Genomic DNA, 18150 nt, shown 5'->3' with positions numbered 1-18150 from the left:
AGGCACAGCACCAGAACTCGTAGCCAAGGGGGAGTGGGGTGGGGACTAAAGTAGCTTTGAATCTTAATGGGTTGTCTAAACCGTGCAAGCCAGTTCCCAGGTGCCTGTAGAAATTCTGGGCAGCGCAGCTGCTTGACATGTAACATTACAGGCCCTGCCCGTAGCACATACTACATCAGCACAGGGACCCCCTCAGACTCTATCATCAATTCTTGAGTTGGGAATTTGTCACTCCAGCCCCTATATCCAGCACAGAGGGGTCAGCAGGGTGAGATTCTCTCCCTTAGTCTTAAATTCTAGACTGTTAGATCTCCTCTTGCTTACATATTGGCCTCCTTATTCTAGGATTATATCCCAGTGGATCAGGAAGAGCTGAGAGACTATGTAAAAGCCAGGCTGAAAGTGTTTTATGAAGAAGAACTTGATGTGCCACTAGTGCTGTTCAATGAAGTTTTGGATCATGTGCTAAGAATTGACCGGTAAGCTGAATTTCCAACTCCTGGGTTTGTCTAGTTTGAATTTTAAACCAAATCTATATTCAGACTAGTCCAGAATAGCGCACCAGTTTGTTCTGGTGCTCTACGTGGGAGAGGCATTCTGTAAAGGGGGCACTGCAAGGTTGGAATTGTAGCAGTAGACTGAGAAATATTGCCAATGGTCACTTCAGTGTGCCCCCAAACCAGTCACCGTACCAAAAAAAAAAAAAATACAGGTTAAGTTTGCAAGGAAAGGAGGTTTGGAAATGTGGTGGCTAATTCACAATTTATCAAGCAGTGAATTTACTTGAAGTACCAATCTCTTTCAGAATCTTCCGCCAGCCTCAGGGTCACTTGCTTCTCATTGGAGTTAGTGGAGCCGGGAAAACTACTCTCTCACGATTTGTGGCTTGGATGAATGGTTTAAGCGTTTACCAAATAAAGGTTGGTTTAATTCTATCACGCCACAAAAAAATTGACTGTTAAAGCTTTCAGTTGTCTTGCAGATATTCTGTCTTTTTGGTAAGATAAATGTATAAACAAGTCATTGTGAGGGAGGATAAGGGCTAAAAAAGATCGGTAACTATTGCTAAATCTTTATAGGTGCATAGAAAATACACAGGTGAAGACTTTGATGAAGACCTGAGAACGGTCTTAAGACGCTCTGGCTGCAAGAATGAGAAAATAGCATTTATAATGGATGAGTCAAATGTACTGGATTCTGGATTCCTGGAGAGAATGAATACTCTTCTGGCCAATGGAGAGGTAACTTGAGTAAATCTATGTAAAGTAGCAGTTATGCAGGGAAAATCAAGCCTTTAAGAAAAATATACTTATTTCCTGGCTTAGGTTCCTGGTCTCTTTGAAGGAGATGAATATGCCACCCTTATGACTCAATGTAAAGAGGGAGCACAGAAAGAAGGTCTAATGCTAGATTCACATGAAGAACTGTACAAATGGTTCACCAGTCAAGTTATTCGCAATCTCCATGTTGTGTTCACCATGAACCCATCTTCTGAGGGCCTGAAGGACAGAGCAGCTACTTCTCCAGCTCTCTTCAACAGGTAACTTATATATTCTGTTTGGGAACTAACCTACAACAAAGTGTCTTAACACTTGTCTGTCTTTTTTAATTAAGAATATTGTTAATACTCTCTTGAAAAAAGTTTGGAGGTTTTCATGTATGTCTTGTCCTGTCTGCAGGTGTGTCTTGAACTGGTTTGGAGACTGGTCAACTGAAGCACTGTACCAAGTTGGCAAAGAGTTTACAAGCAAAATGGATCTTGAGAAGCCAAACTACATTGTGCCAGACTATATGCCAGTTGTGTATGATAAGTTACCACAGCCGCCATCACATAGGGAAGCTATTGTAAATAGCTGTGTATTTGTTCACCAGACCCTTCATCAGGTGTGTTCTGCCATTCTACTTGGATCTCTGTCATGTTCTACTGGACTGACACACATTCAGTGCAAGAATGTTGCCCTGTGACAGTTTTGAGTTAAAAAAAAAAAAAAAAATCTAGATTTTTATATAATCCTAATCTCTTACGTATACAAACTTCTGACAAAATCCTTTTCCTTTGGAAAGGCTAACGCTCGTCTAGCAAAACGGGGAGGCAGAACTATGGCCATCACACCACGTCACTATTTGGACTTCATCAACCATTATGCCAACTTGTTCAATGAGAAAAGGAGTGAGCTGGAAGAACAGCAGATGCATTTGAATGTTGGTCTTAGAAAGATCAAGGAAACTGTTGATCAGGTACGTACCTTTAAACTTTGCTTTTTCATATACAATTAGAGCTATTAAACATTTTAAAACTGAGTTTAGTCTGTATAGACTCTAATCTTATAATTCATGTCAGGTGGAAGAACTGCGTAGGGACTTGAGAATAAAGAGCCAGGAGTTGGAAGTGAAGAATGCAGCAGCTAATGACAAGCTGAAAAAAATGGTGAAGGATCAGCAAGAAGCTGAGAAGAAAAAGGTGAAATCAAAGCTTTCTTTACCTTTTGTACACGTACAGTATATTCAGAAATCTTACAGGTTACACGATCTTTCTCTTAGGTTATGAGCCAAGATATTCAAGAGCAGCTGCACAAACAGCAAGCAGTAATTGCAGATAAGCAAATGAGTGTGAAGGAGGATCTAGACAAAGTCGAACCTGCTGTCATTGAAGCTCAGAATGGTAAGTCAACACTGACAAATAACTACAGCGTGCCTTCCTTGAGGGGCTTGGGGCTGATCCAAAGGCTCTTGAAGTCAGTGGGAGTGCTTCCATTTGCTTCAGTGAACTTTGGGTCCATCCCTTTATCAGCAGTATCTTAATCTGTAGTGTGGAAGCCGTAGAACTAAAATAATTCACTAGCACTGCTGAGCTTCCAAACTTCCCATTATTGCTACCATAGACTTGCATTCTAAGCAATATTTTTATTAAACTTTTGAGCAATAAACTGTCTTAATGGTTCACTGTTTTTTGCCAAGCTTTGCTAGATTTACTTACTGTCTTTCAGTATATCAGGGCATATTAGAATAGGAACTCCTGAAACAGGAGTAGGTCAACAAACACTAGGAAATTTCTGGTGTGCAGTAATATGGTCCACATAGTTCAGCTTGTCTACAGCACGCTAGCTTGCTGTGCATTTGCACCCCAGCTTGTTTCTCATGGTTTTCTAGACAAGTCCCTAATGTGTTCTGTTTCTGCTGGTGCTGCCTCTTAAGAGATAGCAGTGTCCAGTTCATGGAATTAGTGATTTAATAAATGCTACATAAGTATCGTTAATGGAAATACTACCTACAACTTATTTACTCCAGAGTTAGTTACAATGGCTTATTAGTGGGTTGCATAAGAGGAGGAAGGACTTGTAACTCCCTATTTGCCTAGGTATACAGTCACTTGTGGTAGAGGCATCGCCTTGTTTTTAGGCTCCTTAACTTGTGGACTCAACATAGCTGCCAGGTGCAAACTCTTGCTCTTGTAGTAGTGCTCGGAAGCTTCTGAGAGTTCAGCTTGCTCTCTCACGTGAGAATACTGGTGGAGAGTTTTCAAAATGTGGAAAGCATTTGGTTTTTACAAGAGAGGTTTAATTCGTTTTAGATATGACCTGAAGCTTAAAAATCTCTCAACAATATCAATGAAGATTTAATTCCTGTCTTACTATTTTGCTGTCTTTTCTTCCTTTTTCTCCCCAATCAATACTCTTCCTTTTTTCCCTGCTCCATCTGGCTTGACCACTGTGATTAGCTGTAAAATCAATAAAGAAGCAGCATCTGGTAGAGGTCCGTTCTATGGCCAACCCACCTGCAGCAGTGAAGCTAGCACTAGAGTCCATCTGTCTGCTATTGGGTGAAAGTACAACTGACTGGAAACAGATACGTTCCATCATTATGAGGGAAAACTTCATTCCAACTATTGTAAACTTTTCTGCTGAGGAGATCAGGTGAATAACTGCAGGTACCGAGCTACTGCTGGGAATAGAAAGAAATTGTTCACAAGATTTTCACAATAGAAATCTTACTAGTAGTCACAATTGGTGATGTTAGGGTTTGGTTTCTACCTCCCAAAAAGCAGCATTCACCTCGTGTGTGTGTGTGTGTGTAGAATCTCCGCCTTTTATGCGGAGAACAAAATAACAAACTCTGTCATCTATTCATGAAGATGATCTATCAGGGAGAAGATGTGCATCTCAGAGCTAAATTTTGCTCTTAAAATAAATTTTAAAGTATAGTCTGAGTAGCACCTACTGCCATCAGAGCACTGGGGTATAGACTATTCCCAGTAATTGAACTTAAATTTCTTTCATTATTTCCCAGCAGTAGCCTTAAATCCCTGATTGTTGCATGCTGAATACTTTTTTCGTCCCTTTAATAGCTGTGAGCTCTATAAGGAAGCAACATCTTGTTGAAATAAGAGCAATGGGCAACCCTCCCGCTGCAGTAAAACTGGCTTTAGAATCAATCTGTCTCTTGTTGGGTGAGGAGACAAATGACTGGAAAAAGATCAGACCAGTTATTCTCAGAGATAATTTCATCAGCAGCATTGTCAACTTTAATACTCAAGATCTAAGGTATTGGTTTTAGTTTATCTACAGTAACTCCTCACTTAACGTTGTAGTTCCGTTCCTGAAAAATGCAACTTTAAGTGAAACAATGTTAAACTAATCCAGTTTTCCCACAAGATTTAATGTAAATGCAGGGGGTTAGGTTCCGAGGAAATCTTTTGTGGGCAGACAAAAGGCATTATATACTGTACAGCACTGTACTGTGGTGGGGAGGTGCCCCGGCTTACCCCTGGGGCTCAGGGTGGGGTGTGGGATCTGGGAAAAGGAGTTAGGGTGCAGGAGGGTTCTCAGGGTGGGGGTGCGGGAGGAAGCTGAGGGCTGGGGCAGGCAGGAGGTGCAGAGCACTCTAGCTGGGGCAGCTCCTGTTTGGTGTAGGGGGTATGCAGGTGGCTCTGCGCATCACGGACATGGCTGCGATTTTCTCTTCCTTCCCCCCCCCCCCCCCCCAATCAGGCAGGGCCACCCAGAATTTAGGGGCTGCAGGGCCCTGGCCTGCAGCTCTAAAGCCCCTTTTGGAATGCGACCCTGCGAGCACGGGCCGGAGGACTCAGGAGGAGCAGGGGCAGCCAGCGGCCTGAGAGAAGCAGCGCTTTCCCCTTCAAAGCGCCACTTCTCTCCGGCCGGCTTTGAAGGGGAAAGCTCCGCTTCTCTCCAGCCGCTGGCTGCGTGGCTGCCCCTGCTCCTCCTGAGTTCTCCGGCCTGTGCTCGCAGGGCCGCATTCCAAAAGGGGTTTTAGAGCTGCAGGCCAGGGCCCACCCTGCAGCCCCTAAAGCCCCTGCGTTCTGGGTGGCCCTGCCTGACGGGGGGGGGGGGAGGGGGAAGGGGGGCAGCTTCCCCGCCCCCTCCATCCCAGAAAGTCCTAAGTGTTTGGCGGCGGGGGAAGTGCTGGGAGGGAGGAAGGAAGGGAGTGGGAGAAAGCGGAGAAGAGGAACTTGTGCCATGCTCCCTTGTAAAGTCAGCCAAACAATGTTATAAGGGAGCATTGCACAACTTTAAACAAGTATGCTCCCTAATGGAACAGCGACGTAACTTCGAAACAACGTTAAGCGGGAGGACGTTAAGTGAGGAGTTACTGTACTGTAGTAAAGGGGCAACTTCCTCTCAGTAACTCTGACACAGCATGTGCACAAGTGTTGAATATGTCAATGTAAACGTAACTCTTCTTTTGCAGTGATTCCATCCGGGAAAAGATGAAGAAGAATTACATGTCAAATCCAAGTTACAATTATGAAATCGTAAACCGAGCATCCTTAGCGTGTGGTCCCATGGTAAAATGGGCAATTGCACAGGTAACTCATCTGCAGTAGATGCGCCAATGTAGAATGCTTCAGTCTTATGTGGGAAATCAAACACCTAGTGATAAGTACTAGTTCTACGGTGCTGTAAATATGCAAGAACTCAGAATAGATGGACTTCCATCACTCGAAGATCTGTGGCATCTTGTCTAGCTTGCTATTGTAGAGGTAAAAACCAGAAATAGAGTAGAGTAAGGTGCTGAATGTTCTTGAATACTCGGTTAATTCTATGATTAACAGGATTCTGCAGTACATTTCATAAGAATTTGTATGTAATGACTGCAACCCTACTATTTACTTTTCCAAAAGGTAGTTGAAAATACCTGTTTTCATAATAGTGACTAATGGCTGGTGGTCTTGCTCTGTAGCCAGTTTTGTGTTCACACAGACCAGTTTTTGTTGCCTGGTTTGATCTCGTTTCCCCCACCTGACAAGGGTGGGGAATATTGTAGAGCAGTATGATCATGTCTTACTGAGGGGGAGGGCATCTAGCTCTGAAGTAATGTCAATGGCAAGCACAGATGGCATCTCAACCAACTTTCCCTTTGGATAGGGCTGGGTATTTTTGGGCGTGGGCTTTGGCCAAGGGTTTACAGGTGGGATTTTAGAAGCTTGAATAGAGTGCCGTTATGGGAAAACGGGAGGGCTCCTTCAGTGGGGGCAGGGGCAGGCTAATCCCAGTGTGCAAGGAAAAGGATACACTAATTTGGTACTTAACCCATAGGATAAGCTTCCCTCTTCTAGCCTTTCAGACTTATTGCACTGTCTCCCCTGCCTTCATCCTACGCTCCCTAAGAGAGCTCTGGCATCATGGGCAATTGTGTCTGCACTGCACAATTTAATTTGAAATTTGATCGAAATCTGGAGGCGTCCCAAAGAACTTCTGTCTGTCTTCAGTGAGATGAATAGTGCAGTTGACACCTCTTGGCTGTATCAGGCCACCTGCAGACTCAGAATAGTGAATCAGTTTAAGTAGAGGACTAGAAACTTAAACATTTTAAAATGAAAGCCCGAATACCTAAAATCCTGAGGGGTGCCCTCAATCCATACAAAATTATGCTTGCTGACTTGCACGGTCCCAAGTCACGTGGTAAGTTCCATTCTAGAAAGTATCTAGAACTGACTGTTCACATGTTTCACAGCTGAATTATGCTGATATGTTGAAACGAGTAGAACCCCTCCGCAATGAACTACAGAAACTGGAGGATGATGCCAAAGACAATCAACAGAAAGCTAATGAGGTGGAACAGATGATTCGTGATCTTGAGGCCAGTATTGCTCGCTACAAGGAAGAATATGCAGTGCTGATTTCAGAGGCTCAAGCAATTAAGGCAGACCTGGCTGCAGTTGAAGCAAAAGTGAGAATACTTAATGTACCATTTTGTCCATTTTACGGACTTTTCTTTGATGTTTCAGAGGGTAGGAGTAGTGGCTTTCAAACATTCTGTACACCTTTCTAACACAGAATGCTTTAATGGCCTCTCTACACAAGTTGGCCTTTCAATATGTTTCATCCTTTGGACTTCTTACAAAGAACTTTGCAGACCATTGATAAACAGACCAGAGTGAGGATTACTCTTCCAGTCACTTCCTCATGCTGGCCACCCAATTAAATTGTCAATCTGTCTGATCAGGACTAGGCTAGTGTCTGGGATGTTACTCAAAACCAAGGAAAGCTAGCATAGGTGAAGCAAAGCCAGTCCTCTTTCACAAGCACAAAATTTACCCACTGGAATGATCAATTCTGTAAGTCTCAAATGTGTTTCAGAGGAATTGTTATAAGCATTAAATAATCACAAATATTTTAAAAATATCTTGCAGGGTAACTGCTATATTAAAGCTCTCTTCAGACAAGACTAGTGAAGTCAGGTCAAATGATCCATACAAATGTCCTTTTATTTTTTGGCTCCTTGAGCTGCACTGATGGAATCATAGAAATGTAGGGCTGAAAGGGAGCTCAAGTCCAGCCCTCTGTGCTGCAGCAGGGTAAAATAAACCTAGTGCATCCTGGACAAGTGTCTGTCCAATCCACTTTTTAAAACGTCCAATGATGAGAATTCCACAACCTCCCTTGGAAGCCTGTTCCAGTGCTTAACTGCTCCTTATAGTTAGAGGGTTTTTCCTCATATCTAATCTATATTTCCCTTGCTGCAGATTAAGCCCCTTACTTCTCACCCTACCTTAAATGGACATGGAGAATAATTGATTAGTCCTCTTTAGAACAGCCATTAACATATTTGAAGAATTTCATGGTGGTCTTTTTTTCCCTCAAGACTAAACATGCTCATTTTTTAACCTTTTCTCATAGGTCAGGTTTTTCTAAACATTTAATCATTTTTGTTGTCCTTCTCTGGAAACTCTCCAACCTGTCCACATCTTTCCTAAAGTGTAGTATCCAGAACTGGACACAGTAATCCAGCTGAGCCCTGTTTGCTGTATAGATTGGGACCAGTACCTTCCGTGTCTTACTTACAACACTCCTGTTAATATGTTCCAGAATATTAGCCTTTTTTGCAGCTGCATCACATTGTTCACTCACACTCAATTTGTGATCCACTATAATCCCCAGAGCCTCTTCAGCCTAGCCAGCTAGATCCTAGCCAGTTATTCCTTGTTCTGTAGTTATTTTGCATTTGATTTTTTTTCCCCCTTCCTGAATTTCACTTGTTGAATTCAGATCAATTCTCCAATTTGTCAGGGTCGTTTTGAATTCCAATCCTATTCTCCAAAATGCTTGCAACCCTCTAGCCCTTTCCATTACCAGAACCGTAAAATTCACAGCCCAAGAATACCAACAACCAAACTTCCAGAGTTGTGCATGCACTCATAATTATTTTCTAAATATACGTCATTCTGAAAATTTGGGTCCAAAATCTGGTGTGTTGGGCAAACTTGTCTGTCCGTATTGGTTGCAAATGCGGTAATTATGGGAGCCTTCATTTTGAATAAAGATGTATATTATATTATATTGACCGTTCCTTAATTTCTAGGTAAACCGTAGCACAGCTCTCTTGAAGAGTCTGTCTGCTGAACGTGAAAGATGGGAGAAGACAAGTGAAACCTTCAAGAATCAGATGTCCACTATTGCAGGAGACTGTTTGCTTTCAGGAGCTTTTATTGCTTATGCTGGTTACTTTGACCAGCAAATGCGACAGAACTTGTTCACTACATGGTCCCATCACTTGCAGCAAGCAAATATCCAGGTAAAGATTGATCCACAGTTTCTTATGTCATGACTACCAGAGGTGTTAACGTTGATTGTAATGAATTACTGCTTCATAAAGGGGAAATCACAAGGTGTTCACAAAAGATAAAGATCAAATTTGAACAAACTTTGGGCTCTTTGGGCAACTAATAATGTTTTACTCTTCAGTTCCGTACAGACATTGCAAGGACAGAATACCTTTCCAATGCAGATGAGCGTCTTCGCTGGCAAGCAAGTTCTCTACCTGCAGATGACCTGTGCACAGAAAATGCTATCATGCTTAAGCGGTTTAATAGGTACTTCATTTGTACAATAAGTACAGGATGTGTGGGGTTAAACTTAATAATGCATCAGTGCACAGAACTCCTACTGAGGTCAATGGAATTTGCGCACACCTATCAAAAGGAAAACTTGACTGAAACTTTATCATCAACCTGAATATAAATGCCTTGAGACAATTTTGAGCACTGTCTGATATCTGCATAGTATCCGTGATAGCAAATTAAATGCAAGTCTTAATAATCTCCTTCCCTTGTGTTTATAAGCAAAACAACTTGCATTTTTAGTGTACTTCACTATTATACCAACTTAACTCAAACTAAAGCTGTTAGTCAGTCTGTATCACTTGAAACAGTAAAGTATCCTTTTGATAGTTGTATCTAGTTAGATCACTGTTATCTTCTCCAAACAATGACCGTGATCCTCCATATTCCATTACATGAGCCCATATTCTCAAAAAAAGATTTAGAATATTAACTCAACCTTAGTGGACTAAACGGCTTGTGTCAAAAGCCTTAAATCAGTCATATGATGGAAATATTTTTTCACTAACTTAGGTATCCACTGATCATTGATCCTTCTGGACAAGCCACGGAGTTCATTATGAATGAATACAAGGACCGTAAGATCACTCGTACTAGCTTTTTGGATGATGCTTTCAGAAAGAACTTGGAAAGTGCATTGAGATTTGGTAACCCTCTACTCGTCCAGGTTAGTCTCTTGTTTACATAAATTAAAAAAAAAAAATTGTAGTTACATTTCCCAGGAAGTACACTTGAAATCTTCACTTGCTGGGGCTTAGTTTTATTGCTACTTTGACAATTGTGCTTTTCAGGTATTAAATAAATCAAGGCCCTTGTGTAGACAATGGATCTAAATGCAGCAAAGACCATATTCCTTACCTGTTGTTCTACCCACATTGCTCCCCCTCTCCTACAATATGAAGGTCAAATTTAAAGGCCTTTCTCAGCTGTGCCCCAGGCTACTTAATAATTTGTCACCTATTATGTGCCTTCCGCTTCACCAGTGATTTGACTATCCACTCCCCTTCAGTGACTCTTTACGCACCATCCCTTCAGCATAGAACAGTCCTTACACTGATCTGTAATGCTCCTGTTTTTTTAAAAAATCTTCAAACTCACTTCTATGGATGTCTGCAGTAAATAGTGTTGAAATATCTGGGTTGGAGCAGATGGGAGAAGCCAGGTTGGCTTGATAAAATACAAAAAGTAAGGCAAATGTACTTTTTTATATACATGCATATATCTGTCTAGAAATGGCACCTGTTTCTGTAGTATCTGAGCACCTCACAACACCTTAAGAAATAGGGATATGTTATCCCTATAGCACAGATTAATTTACTTTCCAAAGGTGTCGGTCTCCATCACCCTCTTATTGCTTGTGCTCTTAAACTGTGAGCTGTTTGACGCGGGTTTTAGGTCCAATATTTGTAGCAATGGGAGCATCACTTCTGATTGGGGCCCCTTGGTGCTACTTATAATGTGATATCTACACAATGAAAACAGCAAAATCCAAAGGTATGTATGTAATCCATCATCCAAAATGTCTGAATAGTATTTGATCCTAAAAATTAAACTGTGTATAGCTTATTGTATGGGGAATAACATTGGACTAACAGTTACCCACATGACCAAAACTTCATGTGGATTACTACTAGAGCTTTTCCCAAGCAGAGGGGGAAAATGTAATCCAGATCAACTTTATTCAAGCTTGTTCCAGCACAGGTCCATTTAGCTACTGTTCTGTTCATTACTCTCACAATTGTATTGTTGTGTAGGATGTGGAGAGCTATGACCCAGTTCTGAATCCTGTGCTGAATCGTGAAGTCCGGAGAACTGGAGGTCGAGTGCTTATTACCCTGGGAGACCAAGATATTGACTTGTCACCATCCTTTGTCATCTTCCTCTCCACCAGAGATCCAACAGTAAGGAACGCTTACAAATTTGTTTAGCTTTCAGCAGGGCACAACATGTATTAAGCCAACAAAATGATCCTGATATTTATTTTGATAGGTTGAATTTCCCCCGGATCTCTGCTCTCGTGTTACGTTTGTCAATTTCACAGTAACTCGCAGCAGTTTACAGAGCCAGTGTCTGAATGAGGTTCTGAAAGCTGAAAGACCAGATGTTGATGAAAAACGTTCTGACCTCCTTAAACTTCAAGGTATGTTTCTGAAAAATCAAACCATAAAAATGAGTCCTAATTAGTCAGAGAATAAACTTGACAGTCACTCTTTTTATAGTTGAGGAATGTGATATTTTGGAACGTTCTGTTTCAAAGCATATAGGAGATATGACAAACTGTATAGAATATAATGTTTGTATAGGTTATATGCAATGCATGTGATCGCAGATCTCAATTTGTTTTACTTAAGGTGAATTCCAACTGCGTTTGCGGCAGTTAGAAAAATCTCTGCTACAAGCTCTCAATGAAGTGAAGGGACGTATTTTAGATGATGACACAATCATAACTACTTTGGAGAACCTAAAGAAGGAAGCAGCAGAGGTCACCAGAAAAGTAGAAGAGACTGATATTGTCATGCAAGAGGTGGAGACTGTATCTCAGCAGTATCTGCCACTTTCTACAGCATGCAGTAGTATCTACTTCACAATGGAGTCACTGAAACAGGTTAGATAAAGAACCAAATTTAATCCCTTTCTTCTCATCAGAAATATTCACTACTCTGAACATTTTTTCAAAGTTATGCCATACTGTTTAAATTCCAGTTATAACTACATAAGTACATAATGAATTGCAATAACCTCAGTGTTTGACAAACATTAGGGCCATAAGTTCTAAATATATATATATTTTTTTCCACTCTTTAGATACACTTCTTATACCAGTATTCTCTCCAGTTTTTCTTGGACATCTATCATAATGTCTTGTATGAGAACCCAAATTTGAAGGGAATTACAGACCATACCCAGCGTCTCTCAATCATCACAAAAGACCTCTTCCAGGTTCAGTATAGAATGTGCATAGACATTGTACTTAGCAAAGGTTCTTGTCCTGTGGAAATCTGATTAAGGTTCTTTATAATAAAACTAATCTATTACATTTTGTTTCGATAGGTGGCTTTCAATAGAGTAGCTCGTGGCATGCTACATCAGGATCACATAACCTTTGCTATGCTGTTGGCCAGAATTAAACTGAAAGGCACAATTGGGTAAATGTTTGAATCTTTGCTTTTTGAAATGTCTGTTTTCCCATTTACACATGTGAAAGCTTTGTATTTAGTGCCTTAAGGTTAACCACTACTTTAGCTGAAGACAGATACTTGGCTAAAATCTACTTTACTTTTAATTTTAAGGGAGCCTACATATGATGTAGAATTCCAACATTTCTTAAGAGGAAAAGAAATTGTACTCAGCACAGCATCTCTCCCAAAGATCAGTGGACTTACAACAGAACAAATAGAAGCTATGATGAGATTGAGCTGCCTTCCTGAGTTTAAGGACCTGGTATCTAAGGTTCAAGCTGATGAGGCAAGTATCCTGGTTAAGCACTGTCACTGCACTAAATTTAGGTTAGACCTGTGTTGGGTACTTGCAGGGCCCTCATTGCTATAGTACAAGTGCCTCACAATGTTGCTAACCTCACAACACTCCTATGAGGTAGGGAAGTATGGTTCCCATCTTACAATTGGGAACCGAGTCACAGACCAAGTGGCTTGCCAAGTTTACACAAGAAGACTTTTTGAGCAGGGATTCTAACCTGGGTGCCCGACCCTGTGGATCAGTCTCCCCCTCTCCAGCGATGAGCTGCCAAAATCTTAATCGGTTCCTTACCGGGTCTTCAGCGGCACTTCAGTGGCAGGTCCTTCACTCGCTCCAGGTCTTCGGCGGCACTGAAGGACGTGCTGCTAAAGTGCTGCCAAAGACCTGGAGCTAGTGAAGGACCCACCGCTGAAGACCTGGAGCAAGTGAAGGACCTGCCGCTGAAGACTCAGCACCGCCCAGTGAGTACAAGCCCCATGTTTTTTTGGGGTTTGTTTGGGTTTTTTAGTCATCCCTGCCTGGGCCCCATCAAAACTGTTCGAATCGGAACCCGCACTTCCTAAAGCCAGCCCTGCACATTGGGGTTGCAAAATTTGTAGCGGGGGCTGGATAGGGAAGGCTGTGCCTCCCAAAATAGCCTATATCCCCCCACCCATGTCCTGCCCCTGAATGCCCACCTCAGAACCCGTAACCCATCAACCCCCCCTCCGCTCCTTGTCCCCTGACCACCCCTACCCAACTTGCCCCGCTCCCTGTCCCCTAACTGCCCCAACCCCTATCCACCACCACCACCCTGACAGACCCCTGGAACTTCCACGCCTACCCATCTGTCCCCTGACCGCCCCCTCCAACTGCTCCCTGCCCCTTATCCAACCCCTCCTCTCAGCACCGGCCCAGCCCCCTTACCATGCTGCTCAAAGCTGCAGGAGCTGTAGAGCTGCCCAGGAGTGGTCCAGAGCGCTTCCACCGGCAGTGCGGCACACTGAGGCTCTGCAAGAGGTGGGGGAGGGGCTGGGGGAGCCTCCCCAGCCGGGAGTTCAGGCAGGCCAGAGAGGACGGTCCTGCAGGACAGTGTAACAACAGGAAAACCTCCCTCTCCCAATTGCCCACCCCTTTTAACAACCAGTTATAAACTGGCTTTTAAATTTAACAACTGGTTTGCATGAACCGGTGTGAACCGGCTCCAGCTCACCACTGCCCCCTCTGTAGAAACTAGTATATTGTTTCAAGCGTTGGGTTTTATTTTACTTAAGCGAACTATCCAGTATAGTGCATGTTACTGACTATGGTTTTTAGTTTTGGTTGGGATTTTTCTGCACGAAACACCTCCTGTCCGTATCAAGACTTTATAATGGTAGGCTCAGTATCCATATGTGTATAGAACAGGAGTAGGCAACCTATGGCATGGTGCCAAAGGTGGCACGCAAGCTGATTTTCAGTGGCACTCACACTGCCCGGGTTCTGGCCATTAGTCCAGAGAGATCTGCATTTTAATTTAATTTTAAATGAAGCTTCTTAAACACTTTAAAAACCTTACTTACTTTACATACAACAACAGTTTAGTTATATATTACAGACTTACAGAAAGAGACCTTCTAAAAACATTAAAATGTATTACCGGCACGCGAAACCTTAAATTAGAGTGAATAAATGAAGACTCGGCACACCACTTCTGAAAGGTTGCCGACCTCTGGTATAGAAAGTCCCTGTTCTGAAGATCTTATAGCTGGAATGGAATCCTAAGTGTCACATACAATGCATCATAATTCATATTTCTTTCAATACAGCAATTCTGTATCTGGTTGGATAGCAGTTCACCAGAGCAGACGGTGCCATACATTTGGTCTGAAGAAAAACCTGCAAGTAAGTTCAGTTGCACTCTTACCCTGGCAATTGCCTTGCTACCAATTTAAGTCTTGACTAAAATAGACCTTAATTGAAGTCTTAGAACTTAGCACTTATGAAAACTGTAATTCTGATAGATTGAAAATGGAAGTCTTCAATCCACAAAACAATCGCAGCCTGAGTAATGACTGTGCAGCCTGTTCCTGACTCTACCCTACCATGTGGTCTTTGCCCCAAGAGGGGGCGTTGTCTTGCTATCCCCCTCAGACTGCCCACAAAAAGGTGTCAGTTACTTGGCATCAGAATTTTTATGTGAGTGCAGTTTCCTTGCAAACGTAAGTAAGAGGCAAATTTCAATAGTCTCTTCAAAACACTGATTGGTTCCAGTGTAGTCAGTGTGGTGCCCTGCAACAGGAACAAACTACCCTACAATCCACTGTACATAGACCATTGAATGGGCATCTGTGCCTTTTGGTCATTGCCAGCCTGTTCTAACTCAGTGCTCTGTAAAAGGCTCTTGTTACATGTTTCCTGACCTTGCCTGGTCTCCTGCTAGAACTATTGCTACCTCTTCCACCTGCCTCAACTTCTGTATTAACTGAAACTAAGACAATTCATGCTAAGTGTAGATATTTGTAGGTGCCTAGAAAGAAACTAAAGCTCTGGATTGGTGAAAACTGCTTCACTTTTTCTAAATCTTTCCCATCTGTAAGAACATATGGGTCAGCACTTGCATGCAAGATTTGTTTGAAATAGGCTCATTATAAATAGCCTTTCTTTGAGACAGCTGTTTAATTGCTATAAATCATTACTAACCAACTTTTTTTTCTAAAGGGAGTATTTTAAGCTCACTGTTAGTAGCTGCTGTAAAACTCTTTGGATAGGGGGATCAGAATTTGCATAAGATAAACTACGCTAGTTGCCCATAGTGCTTTTATCACAGGAGCATGTATAGGTTTCAAACAGTCAGTAGATCTGGACAGAATCTTAACAAGGGATACTGTCAAGCTAAAAAAAATTTCTATTGCAAATAACAGCTTAGTTATTTGCTTTAATAGTCTAGCATTCTTCATGTGTTATGTATTACACAGTATTGCAACACTTTAGTTGCAGATGCTGCAGGAAAGTAATTTTTCTTTGCTGAAATCTCTAGAGACTTCATGGCAATACTTTTATAGGCTTTAGATTCTGTGTATGAACTCATTGTGGAAGCATCCAAAGGCGCTAATCAAATTGTACTAGACACTGAAAAGCTTGCAACCTCCAAAAGAGTACTACTGTGTGTAAGCCTAATGGACACATTGATAGATATGCCAACGTCAGTTTAAGATAACCTTCTTGGGATAGAGTTCGTTTTGATTGTCAGATTGAAATTCACATAATGGTAATTGCTGTTAATCAATCTAGAGTACTGCATTTAGCAACTTGTGTCTCAGTCTTTAAAAGCTGTAGTTGTTTTGCTAAGTCTTTTCTTTCTTCAGTTATTTGATTAACACAGTTCAAGGATTGGGAAGGAAATATCAAAATGTTGAGTTAACCTGTTAAACTTCAGGAACAATAACACACTCTCTTCTTTTCTCATTTTAGCACCCATTGGGCAGGCCATTCATCGTTTACTCTTGATCCAGGCATTCCGTCCAGATCGTCTGCTGGCCATGGCACATGCCTTTGTTTCAGCAAACCTTGGCGAATCCTTTATGTCTATTATGGAGCAGCCATTAGATCTGACACACATTGTAAATACTGAGGTAAATAACAAGAATGAAAATACTTTAAAACATGACATTGTATTGAGGGCATAAATCTCTGGTGGTGGTGGTGGCACATCAGACTGCTATGCCTCAGTTTGAGCTAATGGGTGTCCATTATAGGCTTCAGCACTGAGAGAACAGTATTGCTAGGATCCTTTTTAGCTAAAACTATTGCAGTATAACGTAACTTACTAGCTGTGCTGAACACAGTTACTACAATAGCATAAGGGATGAAGGGAATTGATCTTCCCCTGCAGATTTGTGGAGGTGCATAATTATCAATATGGTTTATTCTTATTGTAATTGTGGATGTTTTGTTTCAACATCTTGGATTATAGGTGAAACCTAATACTCCTGTACTGATGTGTTCTGTACCTGGCTATGATGCCAGTGGCCATGTTGAAGATCTTGCAGCTGAACAAAACACACAGATTACCTCTATTGCTATAGGTAAGAATACATTAGAGTTAGATTTGGCAGAACTTGACTTTCATTTTTTTAATAATTTTTGACAGATACTGATATTTGGTTTAAGAACACTTAAAGGTTTAAAACTTTCAGTGGAGGGAAATCATGGGGGGAGACAATTTACTTAATGACAGACCTTGAGATTCAGAAAGTTAAAGCTTCATCGCCGTAACACAAATTGTCAACATCATTTTTCAAAATATACAAAGTAAATATCCTTAAATCTGTCTTCAAGCAGCATTTTTCTTGTTTGTACATTTTTATTATTGATTTAAAAAAAAGTGTTCATCTTTGTTTGTGTGTGCGCGCGCACATGGTGAAATTAACATTTACTAATTTAAAAAAAGCAAATTGTTCCAGGCAGTTATCATGTTTGTCGTACTTCTTACCACCTCATATAAACCTAATTTAAGCCAATTAAGTTTCTAGAGCTAACCATAACCTTCTGCTTGTAGGCTCTGCTGAAGGATTTAATCAAGCAGATAAGGCAATAAACACAGCAGTGAAATCTGGCAGGTATGTTCTGTTCCTCTTTTTATATAAGTAGAACTGTGTGAATAACATACGTTAGTTACAGTTCTGTTACCATATTCTTGTAGGTGGGTGATGCTAAAGAATGTCCATCTGGCTCCTGGTTGGTTGATGCAGCTAGAGAAGAAGCTGCATTCTTTACAACCTCATGCTTGCTTCAGACTTTTCCTTACAATGGAGATAAATCCCAAGGTAACTGTTTGGCTTCAACTGGCACAGCATGTGGTGTGTAATGTTGTTGTTCCAATGTCCACTGTTACAAGTCCCACCACCCAGGGCAGCATTCCCCATGATGGCCTTAGTTTGACAGGGGAAAGGGTGCATTTTGGAATGCATCTGCAGGAAAGAACAAATGTCACCAAAATCCTGCCTGGTGCTTTCTAGGGTATTGCTTACCCCATTCCTAGTAATGTCAAGTGCTTTGTAAATATCCTGTCTCCTTGAGTAAAATGTCTGCCTACATCTTCCTATCCTTTCCTTTTCTTAGTAGAAAGTCAGAATTGGCCCTTAGTCCTTAATTCATGTTAAAGTATATGATTCTCATGTTGTAAGTCCATACTGCTAGTAGTTTCAGTATCTTATTGCAAGAGGGAAGATACTCTGTTACAATAAAAAACTTAGTGTAGGTCAGGGCTCGGCAACCTCTGGCAGGCGGTTCTCCGGGGTAAGAAAAATGGGGGCTGCGGGAAGCGGTGCGGGCCGAGGGATGTGTTGGCCGCG

At 41.7% G+C, this 18150-nt stretch overlaps 1 protein-coding gene across 2 annotated transcripts in view; it reads left to right on the top strand.

Moving 5' to 3' along the window:
• LOC120403590 (cytoplasmic dynein 1 heavy chain 1) overlaps positions 1-18150 on the top strand; it is a 67488-nt gene that overhangs the window by 41264 nt on the left and 8074 nt on the right. Inside the window, exons 44-68 of one of the 2 annotated variants that reach the window (XM_039534848.1) lie at positions 346-479; positions 806-920; positions 1080-1241; positions 1326-1540; positions 1680-1884; positions 2065-2238; positions 2342-2461; positions 2542-2662; positions 4346-4541; positions 5707-5824; positions 6973-7188; positions 8821-9033; positions 9204-9331; positions 9872-10025; positions 11113-11259; positions 11348-11498; positions 11710-11963; positions 12164-12298; positions 12410-12504; positions 12649-12823; positions 14623-14698; positions 16268-16428; positions 16770-16881; positions 17355-17415; positions 17499-17622. In XM_039534848.1, coding sequence (XP_039390782.1) covers positions 346-479; positions 806-920; positions 1080-1241; positions 1326-1540; positions 1680-1884; positions 2065-2238; positions 2342-2461; positions 2542-2662; positions 4346-4541; positions 5707-5824; positions 6973-7188; positions 8821-9033; positions 9204-9331; positions 9872-10025; positions 11113-11259; positions 11348-11498; positions 11710-11963; positions 12164-12298; positions 12410-12504; positions 12649-12823; positions 14623-14698; positions 16268-16428; positions 16770-16881; positions 17355-17415; positions 17499-17622 — 3762 coding nt within the window. Of the gene's footprint in view, positions 1-345; positions 480-805; positions 921-1079; positions 1242-1325; positions 1541-1679; positions 1885-2064; positions 2239-2341; positions 2462-2541; positions 2663-3718; positions 3915-4345; positions 4542-5706; positions 5825-6972; positions 7189-8820; positions 9034-9203; positions 9332-9871; positions 10026-11112; positions 11260-11347; positions 11499-11709; positions 11964-12163; positions 12299-12409; positions 12505-12648; positions 12824-14622; positions 14699-16267; positions 16429-16769; positions 16882-17354; positions 17416-17498; positions 17623-18150 lie in introns of both variants that reach the window. The other variant, XM_039534847.1, reaches the window with a different exon arrangement.

This window comes from Mauremys reevesii, linkage group 4 (assembly GCF_016161935.1).
Source record: "Mauremys reevesii isolate NIE-2019 linkage group 4, ASM1616193v1, whole genome shotgun sequence".
NCBI lineage: Eukaryota > Metazoa > Chordata > Testudines > Geoemydidae > Mauremys > Mauremys reevesii.
Note: the sequence above shows the minus strand (reverse complement) of the source record. Positions and strands in the feature narration are given on the sequence as shown.